This window comes from Spermophilus citellus (assembly GCF_964194105.1).
Source record: "Spermophilus citellus genome assembly, chromosome: 3".
Lineage (NCBI taxonomy): Eukaryota > Metazoa > Chordata > Mammalia > Rodentia > Sciuridae > Spermophilus > Spermophilus citellus.
In genome coordinates, this window is record NC_138184.1 from 86,519,770 (window position 1) to 86,535,119 (window position 15,350).

A 15,350-nucleotide genomic window follows, 5' to 3' on the forward strand; every position below is an offset into this window, starting at 1 on the left:
TGATGGACGGGCAATTTCACAGTTGAGGAGAGTTCCTGTCGCTTGTCCCAGAGCACCCCGTTTACTCCCAGACCGATCATCCAGCCACCGGGAGGCTGGCTCATTAGCAAGGTACTCATAGGACTCTGGGCTGGAGACGGCCCCTTGGAAACGCTGCCTGAGTCCCCAGGGCTGTCACAACTCAGTGCCACAAACTGGGTGACTCACCACAACAGAGATGCATTCCCTCGAGAGGCTGGAGGCCAGATGTTTTCTTTCCCGCAAGACGGAGCTCCCTCTAGGACCAGGGGAAGGGGTCTCCTCCCCTCCCTCCTGGCGCTCCTGACTTGCAGGGCCTCCATGTTGGTCACCTCCCTGGGTTCCTCCATCCAAATTCCCCTCTTCTTCTAGGACACGTCACTTTGGACCCAGGTCCACCCCACTCCCAAGATGACCTCGTCTTCACTGCACTCATGATTCTGCAATGGCCCGATGTCTAAATAGGTCCACTCTCTGAGCTCCTGTCTCCGGGGGACAATTCCCAGTGGATGCTCCTGTCAGGTAGCAGAAGTGGCTGTTAGGGAAGGAGTAAAGGGCACAGGTGCGTTCACACCTGAGCCTGACACTGGACAGCCCCTCTTAGCGCTGAGATTAGATCCAGGATGTGGAGTCAAACCCCAGACCTGGCTCCGGCCTCCTGTGGACGTAACTCCAGAGCTCCGCCTCTCCACAGAGCACCTGGCCTCTCAGCAAGGCTGTTCCCTCTGCCCTCCATGCTGTTCCATCCATCCCCATTTGTTCTCTGGTGACTCCAGCTCAGCCTTTAGGTCTCACTGCCTGGCCCTCTCTCGAGGAAGCCTCCCCCAGTCCCCCCACTACATTTCCTATTTCCCACTCCCATATTTCCTATGTTGGTAGCATCCTGAACCCCAGCTCTGGTCAGATACAAAGGGCCTCCCCAAGCCCGTGTGAGAGAAGCGGGAATGTTCAGAGGGGAAGGGGCTCTCTTGAGAGTTCTCATACAGCCAGTGGTCAGTCCACTCTTGGACCAACTGGGGAGCCACTATGAGCAGTTAGGGTGAGGCTGGAGGAAGCAGGTCACTGGTGTGCCTCTGTCCCTGGTCAGCGCGGCGCTGGCCCCCATCTCCTGGTCACCGGGTCCTGAGCTGTTTTCCTTGGTCATGCTCCTCTCCCATGAGGTCTGGGCCATCTTGGACCCAGAGCTATGGAGATGGCCTGCTGCGGACTGCACCTCTGAAATCATGTCCCCAGATCAACTCTGCTCCCCTCCGCTGCTCCTGTGGGGTCCGGGGGGCACGACAGCACAAAGCCAGGTAAACGTCACAATTGGCTGTTTCGTCTCTATCCCCCCCCCCCCCGGGCAGTCGGGATGGTGGATCAGGACAGAGAGCCCTGGCCCCCAACCCAGGCAGCAGGCCCCCAGAATATGTGATTGGTTGAATAGGAGGATGGGGGAAGGGCCCTTTTCGTTAACCAGCTGCACACGGTCATGGGGTTCATTTTGACATATTCATCCATGTAGGTGACCTCATTCATACCACTTAAAGAAATTTCTAATAAGGACTCTAAATAACATCGTAGTTTCTAAATCAATTTTCTTTTAATCATTTTTTGGAACTGGGGATTGAACTCAGGGGCACTTGACCATGGAACCACATCCTCAGCCCTATTTTGTATTTTATTTAGAGACAGGGTCTCACTGAGCTGCTTAGGGCCTCACTTTTGCGGAGGCTGGCTTTGAACTTGTGATCCTCCTGCCTCAGCCTCCTGAGCCGCTGGGATGACAGGCGTGCGCCACTGCACCCGCTCTAAATAGATTTCAAGATGTCTCAGAGCCACTTGCTAGGGACATAAGGAAAGGATGCCCAGGAAATGGTACACCAGGCCCTTTCTGCCTCACCTAACCCAGTACAACTCCACTTTTATCTCTTATTCGTGTATTGGGGCTCTAGGTGAGATTCCTTTTGTAGAGAACTTTTATTGCTAAATAGTGTAAGAACGTTTTAAGATTCCCATCTAGAAAAAAATTAGTTTCTGCTATGATTTAAATATAGTTTGTCCTCTCAGATACTCATGCTGAAATGTGGTTGCCATGGCAGCAGATTTGTGGGTGGGGCCTAGCGGGAGGTGTCTGGGTCATGGGGCAGCACCCTCCGGAAAGATCAATGCCTTTCTTGTAGGAATATATTAGCTGTCACCAGGATTTTTTCTTTTCCAGTTGTGCCTGCTTGCCCTTCTGCTTCCCACCATGCACTGAAGCAGCACAAAGCCCTCCTTGCTCTTACACTTCCAGCCTCCAGAACTATGAGCTTAAAAAAACTTCTTCATAAATCACCCAGCCTCGGGTATTTTGTTATAGCATAGAAAACAGACTGAGACCATTTCTGACTTGGATTTTATGAACCAATAAAATAAATAAATAGAGAACTGCCTAAAGTTAGCAACAGCCTTCCCCAAATAAAGACACTAAATAAAAAACAATCACACTTTACCATTACCATCATTTCTTTTTTTTTTTTTTTAAAGGACATGGAACACCAAAAAGGTCCACAGGATATGGCCACAAACTCAAGGGATGTTTATTAAGTTCACAAACATACTTTGTGGAAATGCTCACTATGGGGTCCCCCTTTTCTCAGGTATCTGGTCACTGGCAAAAATAAACCAGGTCTGAACCCTCCCTCTGGGCTCCTCTGTTGGTCCCAGTTCACCAGGAGCTTATTAAATACCCAGGGGCTGGGCCTGGCCTCAGAGAACAGAATCAGTCGTCAAGGAATGAGACAGAGAGGTGCGTGTAGTTGGTCTAGAAAACCAGCATTTGGAAAGTGCCCAGGTCCCCTCTCTCATAGGGGGCCAATGATTCCATCCTGGCCACACAGCACTTGACTGCATGGGTTCAGGACCCTCTGGACGGCTGTAGAAGTCTCCCCCTCCGTCCTTTCCTTGTGGCCTGCCCGCCCCCTTCCTCCCTGCTGAAGTGCATTCAGATGGCTTGGGGCCAGCTGGGCTGAAGATGGAGCCAGGGCACCAGATAACCTGTCAGAAATCAGCATCTGCCCACAGCAACGTCACCAGCGAACAGTGGCCCTGCAGGACCTCCACACCTGCAAACCACACGCGATCACAGCACAGTCCAAACCTGTCTTGTATTTATCTGTGGGGCTTGGACATGGTTCGAGATGAGAAAATCAAATTTGCAGTCCAGACACTGAGTTGGAGGTGCTCAGGCAATCCTGCAGGGGCTTGCTGTCACCCGCTGGCCGCTCTGGCCGGCTGGTGCTTGACCTTGGCTGCGCACTGCCACCCCCCAGGATGTTCTGAAAAGCACTACTGCCTGAGCCCCAGCCTCCAGGGACTCCAATGTCACCGGGCTGGAGGGCGGCCTGAGCACCGGAAGTTTATAAAGCTGCCCAGGTGACGTGCATGTACGGCCAGGTCTGGAAGCCACCAGGCTAGAAGCGGTTCTTTCTTGATTCGTGGGGAGCTGAAAGTCCACGGGGCTCCCTCCGGAGGGACATGCTCCGGAAATGGAATCTCAAGTACACAGAAAAGGGACGATTTGTCAAAGGGATCCACGCTCTTCCTGTGAATCAGTAAGCATCTGCGTCCCCACTGGCTGCACAAGGACGTAGGTGGGTACAGCCCTATACCCACTGGCCAGATGAGGAAACCGGGGCTTCACGGTACTGAGGGATCTGACAAGAGCCACACAACCAGGGTTGCAGCCCTGAGAGGAAGACACAGACGGCCCCAGTATGCCTCTGTCCTCCACAGCGTACAACCAACCGGACTGCAAGCTCTCTGAAGTCAGGGACTGTGACACCCACTTCCTTGACTCCTTTATGACACTCAGTATCATATTTTACACATCAGAGATTCAATCAATGCCGGTGACAACCTTCAGGTATGGTGGGTTCAGGGCGTCATCCTGAAGAAAACAATGAGGCCCAAAACTGACCTGAACCCCAACACCAATGACAGCGTCCACAACCACAGCTCACAGGTCAGGGCTCCCGCGCACCAGCACGGTGCCCGGCATCCTTCTATTTCATCCTAACACCCACTTCATGAGGAAGGTATCACGCGCCCATTTTAAAGGTGGGGAAAGTGAGGCTCAGAGAGGTTAGATAATGAATGTCAAAAATAAGATTGAGACGCAGGCTGACCCCATCCTAAGTCCAGGGCTCTTACCTCTTTCTTCCCTCCCTCACAACCAGCAGCTTAACTCTTCTGTCCTCCTCAGGACCCGCAGGTGTTTGGGAGAGCAGCCCTGTTGGAGGAATATCCAAGGTGACCTTGGGCAGCGTTCGCGTGTGCCTTTGGTGCCATGATGTATGGACTGGCCCGGTGCCGACTTTCCCTTAGTCTTGTGTGGAGAGGAGAAGCAGGAGGACCTCTGCATTGGTCTCCTAGGGCCCTGGAACAAGTGGCCACAGCTGGGCAGCTTCAAACAGAGCCATGTACTCACTCCCTGTTGTGGAGGCCAGAGGTCCCAAACCAAGGGGCCCTTGATTTCCAAAGCGGAGCTGGCTCTTTCTGGAGGTCCTGAAGGAGAATCTACCCCCTGCTGCCCTCACACTCAGTTTCTGGTGGCTCCAGCAACCCTTGGTGTCCCCAGGCTGTGGGCGCCTCTCTCCAATCTCAGCCTCCATCTTTATAGGGTACGTGGTGGGTCTCTGTCCAAATTGCCCTCCTCTCCTCGGGACACTAGGCAGGTTGGATCAGAGCCCACACTAGTGACCTCGTCTAGACTTGAGGACACTTGCAAAGACTGCATTTCCAAGTCAGGGCCTGTCCACAGGGAGCAAGGGCTTAAAGATGGGCATGTCTTTGGGGTTCACAGTTCCCTCGTCCAACACGGCTGGAAATGAACCGCCACAGAGAGGGTGGAGATGACTCTGGAAAGATACAGACAGACCCCCCTCCAGCCTCTCCACCAGCGCTAGCCTCTGGCTTCACCTTGTGTACACCCCTAGTGACAAGAGACAAGGCCAGGTCTGGATCAAGTCCCCTCTCATCACAGAGCATCCCCAGGAAGGTGAGGGCAGGTTCCTGGCCACCTGGAGAGCCGCAGGTAGGACAGACAGTAGGTGCAGGGAGGTCCTGGGTCTCCTGCTCCTGCCCAGGGTGATTTTCTGCAAAGATGTCAGGCAGGAAGCAGAAACAGGCCCCAGGTGCAGACATCGCCCCCAGACCCAGCGCAAGGCAACACCCGACGTCCTGTAGAGTAGCCGGTCCCTTCTCTTCGACCGTGTCCAAGTCATAAACAACAAAGACAGACTGAGAAACTTCTGGTTTGACGGCCGAATGCAATATGAAACCCTGGATCGCACCCTCTCCCCAGAGGAAAATTTTCTGTAAAGGATCCAACAGGGCAATCACTGAAACTGAATGTGATCAGAGGGAAATACGGGTCCAATGTTAAGTGCACTGAATTTGGGAGCTCTGTGTGGTTATGGAAGGGTCTAAGAGAACAGGCAATGCAGTCTGAAAAGGTTTGCAAAAATGAGAAAGAGAGAGAGAAATAGGGGGGAGAGACAGAGAGAAAGAAAGGGAAAATGTTAAAAACTAAGTTCTTGATATTATTATGCCACTTTTCCTGCCGTTTGGAATCCCCGTTTCCCCTCCGTGTTCATGGAAGGTTGATTCCGGGACCCTCGTGGATTCCAAAACGGAGGATGCTCAATTCACAGGTAGAAAACAGTACAGCGTTTGCCCAGAACCCCCCGCATCCTCCTGGGTACGGAAACCACCTCTAGATCGCCCACCACACCTGCTACAATGTCCCAGCTACGGAAGTCATTGCCACGTTGTATTGTTCAGGGCACAGTGACAAGGGGAAAGGTCTGCACCCGTTCAGTGCAGATGGATTTTTTTGGTAAACATCTTTGATTCTCCGTTGGCTGGTTCGCAGATGTCAAAGCCATGATACGTAAGCGCTGATTTCAAAAATGAGAAACTAGAAATCAATTGTCCCATGGCCCGGTGATTCCGAAACACTGGCTTACAGGACCCCCCAGGGGGTGGGGGGCTCGTGGGAACTCATCTTGCCGGCCCCCTGCTCTAAGCTCCTGACTCAGTAGGTTTGGGACCTGGGAGGACGGCAAGAATTTGCATTTCTAACGAGCACAGGCTGCCGCTGGTGGTGGTGGTCTGGAACACAATTTCACCCCTGGGGTGACCCAGTTTACAGGGTGGAGGTGACCACCCTGTGACTGGACACAGAGGGGCTTAGAAGGGGCTGTTTTTTGGGAAGCAGGATTGGGAGGGGTGGGGGCGGGGGATGCCAGGGACCAGTGCTTTTTAGGAAGGACCTCTCCGAACCACCTTGCCTGCAGGTGTGTGTATCTTACTGCCTGCGGAGACAGGGACACTGGGGTGGAGCCATGGGCAGTGCCTGCTGGGGACCTGCTAGACACTGAGTTTCCAAAACAGGGCAAGGTGAGCACGGCATCGGCTGGGTCCCTGGTGGGGGGCACCTTCACCAATGCCAACTGCCCCTCTTGCTCATCCTTGGGGAGCAGAGTCCTTTGTGTCACTGCGGTGAGAGACACGCTCTCTCCTTGGAACTGCTGCCGCTGCGCCAGCCAGACTGAGCCCAAATCACCCCCAACCTCTCTCGATTCTGAGCTGAGTCCATGGTGGAGGCGCAAACTTCTGTGGAGACACGCGCTTCTCCTCCCCCTCTGCTGCGGGGTAATGAACCTCGGCCTCAAGCCTCATTACACCCCATTATACAATCAGCCCCATCCCGAGGCTCTTCAGAACCCTCCAGTGACTGCCCGAGCCCGGGGTGCGCCACTGGGCTTCCTGGCTCCTCACGGCTCCCTGCCCTGTCCCCCACGACAAACCTCCAGGACAGGGCACATCTGCGCTCCTCACCTCGTCTGCGGGACCAAGAATGGGACCTGGAGAGGACCCGGGACGACAGCCCCGGACAAGGGCACGCGCTCTTTCCAGATAACACTGCAAAGCGAATACTTCCTAAGACCAGTGCCTCTGCCTCAGCTCCAGCTGGTGCCATTATGATCCAAATAGGAAAGTTCCAGATCCATCGGCCACTAGTTCCCCGCCGTAGCCTCTGCGCTGAAGCTCTCCACCCCCAGGGCAGCTAACAAAGAAACCCCAGCCCTGACCCGGACACCCAGGATGAGGGAGCCGCAGAAGCTGCCCGCAGCTGGCTTCCTGGCCACTGTGGGCAGCTGCCTGGCCCCACAGGGATGGCCAGCACCTGGGCCCATGGATGTCATGAATATTAAGAGAGAGCCCAGGAGGGGTGACGAGTGGCCAGCCAGCGTGGGTGCTGCTCTGTACGCCGGCGCAGCATGCTGACAGGCAACCTCCAACCGGGAGAGAAAAACTCAGCAAGTTCAGTCCCCCACTTGCTGAGCAGCCAGGGGTTCAACTCGAAGCCCCGAGGTGTAGGTTAAAGGACTCAGGATGAGTGCGAATGTCCTCACCTTTCCTGACCTTGTGGCCCTGGGCCTGTGACTGAAACTCTCCCAGCCCCAGTTTCTTCATCTGTAAAATGGGGATAACAACGGTGCTTGGGTTCTAGAGGATGGTGCAGCATCGATGAGATAAAAGGAAATTGCTTTGCATGACGCCTGAAATATTGTCAGCACAGAATAAATGCCAACGGCTATTACTGTCATTGTACCCCCGTTCCAAGTGACTCCATCATCTCACATAGCAATAGCTCCCCGGCGACCCTTTATGGAGACGCAGCAGCGCTCTGAGCACCAGCCCCCGGGCTAGGAAATTTATCTGTGCTCCTCGTTTTAGCCTGACTGCATCCTCGCGGGGTAGAAAAACAGGCTCAGGAGGTTCACTGATTTGCCTAATGACTGTTCAGCAGCGGCTTAGTTGTTCCAAACCCAAAATCCCTTCCACCAGCTGGTGATAAAGGATGATGAATAATCGACTTTTCATTTAGGTGGCTCTTTTTCACTCTAAGGTAACTTTTTTTTTAGGGTACCTAGAGACAGCCTCATCTATGTCACTTGGGATCTGAGATGACCCTCTGAAGAGCCTAAAGTATACATAGCTTGTTGGACCCCAAATGGGGTACATGGGTGGCGACCCTCAGCCCCGACCCAAGCAGCATGGAAGAAATATAGACGGGCCCTGACTTAGGATGGCTCGTGGTTCGACTGCCCTGATTTGATTTTTGTACTCGATGATGGTGTCAAAGCCTGCTCATACGATCTGTCTGTTTCTTCGCTATTAGTTCAGTATTTAATAAACCACATGAGATGTTCAACACTCTTATAAAATAAGCTTTGTCAAAAATACAAGCAACGATCAATGTTGGCAAGGATGTGGGGAAAAAAGGTACCCTCATATGTTGCTGGTGGGGCTGCCGATTGGTGCGACCATCACGGAAAGCAGTGTGGAGATTCCTCAGAAAACCTGGAATGGAACCACCATTTGACCCAGCTATCCCTCTCCTTCGTCTATACCCAGAGGACTTAAAATCAGCACACTACAGTGAAGCAGCCACATCAATGTTTATAGCAGCTCAACTCACAATAGCTAGACTATGGAACCAACCTAGGTGCCCTTCAACAGACAAATGGATAAAGGAAATGTGGTACATAGACACAATGGAATATTACTCAGCCTTAAAGAAGAATGAAATCATGGCATTTGCCGGTAAATGGATGGCGCTGGAGAATATTATGCTAAGTGAAATAAGCCAATCCCCAGGAACCAAAGGCTGAATGTTTTCTCTGATATGAGGATGCTAATTCACAATGAGGGGGGGCACTAGGGAAGAATAGAGGTACTTTGGATTAGACAGAGGGGAGTAAAGGGAGAGGGGGGGTCTAGGGGGAGGAAGAATAGTAGAATGAATCGGATATTATTATCCCACATGGTTACATGACCAGTGTAACTCTACATCACAGACAAACAGGAGAATGAGAAGTCATGCTCCATTTATGTAGGATGTGTCAAAATGCATTCTACTGTCATGGATAACTAATTAGAGCAAATTTAAAATTATTTTAAAACTAAGCTTTGGGATCAATGATTTTGCCGGATATAAGCTAATGGAAGTGTTGTGAGCACGTCATGGTGGCTACGCTGAGCTGTGATGTCCGGTGGGTGTGTTCCATGTGTCCCTGACTTGGGGTATCTTGGATACAGAGGGGACTCCTCTGTAAGTTGAGGGCCGTCTGTGTAGAGAGCATGGAGAGGTGTGCCCACTGCTGCTTCTCAGGGAGCAAGTTCCTTTCTGAGTCAGCATCTGGAGACTCAAATATCCACCAAGAGGCCTTTGTCCAAATCTGGGAGTTTTATCAGTTGCTTTACTTAAGGGCTGAACAGGAGAGTCTGACACCGTGCCTGATTCTTACTGAGTGAACCCGTGAACACAGAGGGCTGGGAGCCCGGAGAACCCCACTTCCTCCATGAGCTGGGGCTCCGGGGGCACCCCTACCTTCCCTGACTCATCACCCCTTCACCAGGGGAGCAGGGCGAGTCCCGAGGAGGTGACGTCCTTCTCGCAGCCCACGCAGGACAGCCGGCCACCCTGAGGCTCCGAGGCTTGGTACTCGGAGCAGAGGGGGGCTGGGGACCCAGACAAGCAGAAGAATACAGCCCTGGCCAAGGGGCTCTTCCCAAACCGCACCCTAAAGGATCAGGGACTTGGCGAGGGGAAGTGGGTTGGGGGTGAGCCTCAGAAGGGCCAAATTCCCCAGCTCTGGAACGGGCCTCCGTGGACTCTCTTTTTGCAGAGATGGGACATGGGGACCCAGAGAGAGAAAGGAATTGGGTGGGCTGCAGAGGTGGGCTGCAGGCGAGGGCTGGCTGGGTTCAAGACACAGCCCGGGGCAAGGCCAGGCGCCCTCCGGGCTCCTCTCCCATCTGTAAACTGGAACAGCGCTCGAGGCCGGAGCGTGGGGAGTCTGAACGTGAGGACCGTCCACCCGGCCAGCAGGGACAAGGACACACAGGCCGTTGGTGGCAGTGGGGCTCCAGCAGACAGCTTCTTGTTTCTTCGTCTGGAGCCCATCCCACCCCCCAAGGCTGTCTGTCCTTCTGCTATTCCTTGGCATCAACGGATGTGGGGCTGGTCCCAGGGGTTCCAGCTCCTCCCATGGGGACGCCAATGCCATCCTGTCCCTTTTCAGGAGGTCAGAGGACAACCTCTTCGCCCACAAAGGCCAGGAAGGTCCAGGGGCCAAGTGCTGGGAGCTGCCTTTGAATAAAGGTCTTTTGGCTGCTGCCCAAGGTGGACAGACCAACCTTCCCTCTCGGGTGGGCACCAGAGCAGGGGCAGAGAGACAGGAGCCACGGAGAATCCTCAAAGACCCCTTGCCAGGGGCAGGACCCAAAGGTGCTAGTCGGGAAGGTTGGGTTTTTTTTTTTTTTTTTTTTACCCAGATGTCTTTACTCTGGCCCAAACTAACGTGCAGAACACTAGTCAACCCCCAGGGGGACTGTCCTCATGTTCACTCGTGGGATAGTGACCCCTGAGGACAGACAGTGGCTGCCCTGTGTCATGCCAAGGTCAGTTCCAAGCACTCTTAGGGCTAGAAGAGGGGAGACGGCATTTAGCCGCAGTAGCCAGGGGGCCAGAGGCTGTAAACACCAGAGAAAAGGAGTTAAGAAGCCACATGATGACAGCTACCATTTATTAAGCACTTACTGTGTGCCAGGCCCTGTGGACAAGGTCATGCCTGACAGGCATGAGCTCAGCTGGTCCTCACGACGTGTATGTGGCAAACCTATAATCATCCCCATTTCACAGAGGAAGAGACCGAGGCTTAGAGAGACTCTCACCTCCCTGGAGGTCAGACACATCAGAACCAGGCTCACTCCCGGGGGACAGCCTCGCCATCCAGCCGAATGTCAGATGTCACGTAAGTAAATCAACAAATAAAACTCCCAGATTTAGAGAAAGACCTTCTTGGAGGGATTGATTTGGGTTCTCGAATCACATCTGATGGTTGAACTGATCTACTCTGCATTAGAAAGAACCCGATTTAAGTCCCAGCTCAAGTGCGTGACAGCTGTGTGAATCTGGGCGAGTTTTCTGCTGCCCCAGAGCCTCAGTTTCCTCATCTGGACAATGGGAACAATCCATCTATCCAATCAATAATTGCAAGAACTCAGAGCTCCTGAGGGTGGGTGATTAGCTCAGTAAACATTCCTCTCATTTATCCAGAGTGACAGCAAGTCCTGAACAGCCCGTGGCTGTATGAAGGGGCAGGGCTCACTTTTTCCACGGTCTAGCGGCCCCTCCTTCTCCTGAGCAACCAATCAATCAAAATTGCTATCTTGGCCAGAGGACCGGCCCGACTGTGTTCAAGGGACTCCCCTCTGACCGTGCCTGTGCCTGCCCGTTCATCACAAGGGGCCTCTGGGCAGAGGAGATTAAAAGCCTTCTGAACCATCGGCCCTTGATCTCCAGAAACTTCCATTTCCAATCCGAGTAATAACAACTCTGTCTCCGGCAGAAAATTGGTGAGAGCAAAAACATAAACCACCCCAGGCCACGCTCAGCCAAGTTGGACCCTGAATATATCTCTGAGATGCAAAGGTTACGCGCGGTGACCCGAGCTAAGGAAAGAATACACCGCCTCATCACAGCCGCTAAGAAAAACCCGATGGAGAGCAAAGCTGCTCCTCTGCCACCCTCCACACCTGCGGATCAGAGAGCAGGAACTCGGCCGGTGATCACCTGCCAATCACTCCCCCTTCAAAACCACCCAAAGGGGCGTGAGAGGTGCGCAGGGGAGGCGGAGGCCACGCTGAGCCTGGATCAGGGAGCAATTTAGGGAAACAGAGCGCCTGCACCTGGCCCACAAAGCCGCAGTGCTGGGGACCAGAGGGGGGCGCCCTGTCCCCAACCCTCCCCCCAGCCAGGGCAGCCCCAGGCGGTGACTTACTTGCGGAGAAGTTGGCCTCCGTGGTGTGGACCGAGTGGACAGGAGGGGTGGACGGCAGAAAGGGCCCGTGTCCCACGAAGAAGGAGCGCAGGGAGCGCTCGGACAGCAGCGGGGAGCGCTGTTGGGAGGGGATGTTCTCGCAGCTGCCCACGCTGCTGTGGATCTTGAGGTTCAAAGGTTTACTCTTCTTCTTGGCTCTGGGAGGGAGACAGAAGACCACAGGGAAATGTATCCATCCAGGCACGGAATTAGGGCCAGGCTCGAGTCTCCCCCTGGAGGGTCCCAACCCCAAGGGGAGACACGAGAAGGTCCACAGGGTCCAGGAAAAGAGAAAGGGGCCAGGTGGAGGGGCACCATGGAGGACAGCTAAGGGGACAAGCCATCCTTTCTACCCTGCTCCCTCAAGAAGCTCTAAAGAGCCCAGGCCAAGGGCATCTCCCACCTCACACTCTGAGCTCTCAGGGTCATGAGCCTCCACACTGTCCTCTGGTGTCTGAAGAAGTGGACCTCGGTGCATTCAGGAGGTCTGTGTCAAGGTGGCCTCTACCCCAATCTGAGACGTCAGTCCCCAAATCACTGCCCTGCATCCATATGAGAACAACCTGCTTGGGCACCCCCCCCCCCACTGGTTCTTGGTCCATCCCAGACCAGGAGCTCTGGATGGTGCCCATCTTGGGGGTGCAGAAGGAAGCGGCCCCTCCACACTGTGGGCTGGACCCACGAGGCCCCTCAAGGGCAGCTGCAGGAGATGTGTGGAAGTTATGTCAAGAGGGGACCCTGGGTGACCCCAGCCCTCCTCTCTGCACCCACCAGAGAGCAACCAGCATCCCTTGGGGGCTGGGGGTGGGGACATGCGGGGGGGGGGGACCCGCGTAGCCTGGTGAACAGGGCCACACTCTCCAGATTTTGATGGCTGGTTTCATCAACCTCAGGCGAATCATTTTCACGCCGCAAACTTAACTCTCTTATCCATCAGAGAGTTCTTTGCCAGGATGTGGAGAAGATTAGATAAAATAATCCCTGTAAATTACTCAGTCTGAAGTATCAGGATCCATCCTGATTGTTATCTACCATGGGGATCCCTCTGAGGATTCCTTTGAAGTATATGCAACTAAAACAATGTGGAAACTTCTAGAAAGTTTGGTCCTAATCTCAGAGACTCTCTGAGACCCGGGAGATGCGAGATTCTACAAAACCCCCATACCTGGCCAGTGACTCGCACTTAGCAGGAACTTAAATATTTATTGAATGATCTCAAAACAGCAAAATGAAGAAAGGTACTGAGGATTTTGTCCCAGAACCCCCTCAGCCCGTAGCCTCTGACCGATGGCCGGCTCCAAATCCACTGGAGAGAAGACGGAAGAGGGACACCTGATCTCAACCCTGTAACCCCGATGGGCTGAGTGAGCGTCTGCCCTGTCTACCACAGAGTGCATTCGTGGAAAACCCTGCAAAAAAGGCGAGGTGCACGGAATTGTAAACATAAGGAAATTTATCACAACTCTCTGAAGGAAAGAAATGGTGTGATATTTAAACAGTTAATTAACAGAAATGTGTTACCACTGTTAATATCCAATCAGAAGCCAACTGTCTTACTATCGCCAACTATCATCAACTATCTTACGAATGATATTTTTGTACGCACTCAAGGTTGGGCTCAATCAAACATATTCTTCAAATGTCTAAAAATTTCAAAAGAGGGGGGTGAGGGGCTTGGCAATTACACAACGTCCCATGCTCAAATAAATAAAAACGCCAGGGTTTTCAGGATTCTTTTTGAATCCATATTTTCTCTCTGTCCGTCTTCCTTGCAAGCAGATAATTAGCAGGTGAAGTTGTTCCATTTCCAACAGGACCCTTCACACTGAGAAACAGACGGGGAGGAAATGTTAAAAGCAGAAGCACTCCAGCCAGGTGCTGATGGGCTTTGATCTGCAGCTCAGAGAGGGCATCTCGAGAGGCCTCGACACAAGGTGTGGACATTTTAAAACCAGTCCAGTTTACCAAGCAGGACGCTTCATCGTGAGATTAATGACAACACCGACCGCGGCTACTATTATTGCTACTTTGAATACAGACCGTGTCCGGGGGGCTGAGTCTGGGGTTTTTCAGGTCTCATTCCAAGCCTCACCATGACCTCTAGGAGGATGCCATGTTATCCTCTCTCCACTGACAAGGACATAGAGAAAGGACAGGTCATAGGGAAAGGGCAGGGGAAGGGTGGCCCGTCTCTCAACTGTATCCACACCAGACTCTCCCCGTCAGTCCTGACTCCAGACTACTGTCCACCCTGAGCCCACGTCCCTGACTTCTAGCAGAGTCCCGAAAGGCTCCTCCATCTCTTCTCTTGGAAGACTTCGCCACAACACCCCAGAACCCCATGTAGATATTTCCATTTGTCCTTCTCCCCCTCTCTTGCTCCGAGCCCTCTCAGTTTTGAGCGACTAAAGAGGAAGGGCAAGATGGCAAGATGGCCTCTCAATGAATGTTCCTACTGTTCCTAATGTCCCACGCACCGTGACCTGGTCCTCTGACCCTCTCACCCTTGGCTTATGAGCCTCCACCACCAGGAGAAACACCCTCTCGTCCTCTTTGTCCTCGACGACTTAGCTCTGATGTCACCTCCTTCAGGAAGCCTTCCGAGACCCCAGTCCCTCCCAGCATGGACTGGCTACTCTTCCTGCAGGGAGCCCTCTCTAGCACTCCCTCGTCCCTCCCAGCCTGGATTGACACCACGCGGCCATGGTTATTCCCGGTTCCCCACATCTGTCGGACTGTAGTTTTCTATTCTATTTTTTTTTTCCAAATTGGATTTTCCAATTTCTCATCTCAGCCCCAGGAAAGCAACAACCCTGTAGAGTTCATTTTCCTATCATTGGCAATCAGCACAGACACTGGCACATAGTAGGTGGGCGCTGGATGCTTCCTAAATGATCACTCTGGCACGGGCCACGTGTCACTCATTCCATTTCTATTTCAATCGTAGGCTCCTTGAGGGCAGGAACCCATGGGGTTCCCATGGTTGAATCCCTCAGCCCCTAGTTTGGCACCAGATGAATGAAAAGCACCCCTAAAGTTGGCTTGGAAACGCGTCTCCCCGTCCCCAGGAGCTGGTTGAAGGGTGCTTGGTTAAAAACTGCATCCCAACCACCCTCACCCCTCCTGCCCACCTCTCCCAAACCCCACCCTGTGCAGCCGGGGGCTGAGCGCCCTCTGGTGGCCAAAGCAAAGCCTCCTTGAATGGAAGAGCCAAGGAAAACTGTTCAAAACTCAGGCAGCCTAAAAGTCACGCTCTCCAGGAGGCCTGCTGCTGGGCACTTGAAGGAACCCCAGTGTGCCTGCCGAGTCGCCCCCTCACAGCACCACGGCTGCCAACCCTGCTTATTATCTCCCCCAGGGACCAGACAGGTGCTTCCTGTTACAGCAGCTCTCCTCCACTGACTCTTCCCTGCC

At 53.3% G+C, this 15,350-nt stretch overlaps 1 protein-coding gene across 1 annotated transcript in view; it reads right to left on the reverse strand.

Annotated features, from left to right (window-relative positions):
- The window catches only part of KSR2 (kinase suppressor of ras 2), a gene marked incomplete at its 5' end in the record, with an annotated part of 351,213 nt that overhangs the window by 132,317 nt on the left and 203,546 nt on the right, over positions 1–15,350 (reverse strand). Inside the window, one exon of the mRNA XM_081283402.1 lies at positions 11,898–12,094. Coding sequence (XP_081139528.1) covers positions 11,898–12,094 — 197 coding nt within the window. The remainder of the gene's footprint in view (positions 1–11,897; positions 12,095–15,350) is intronic.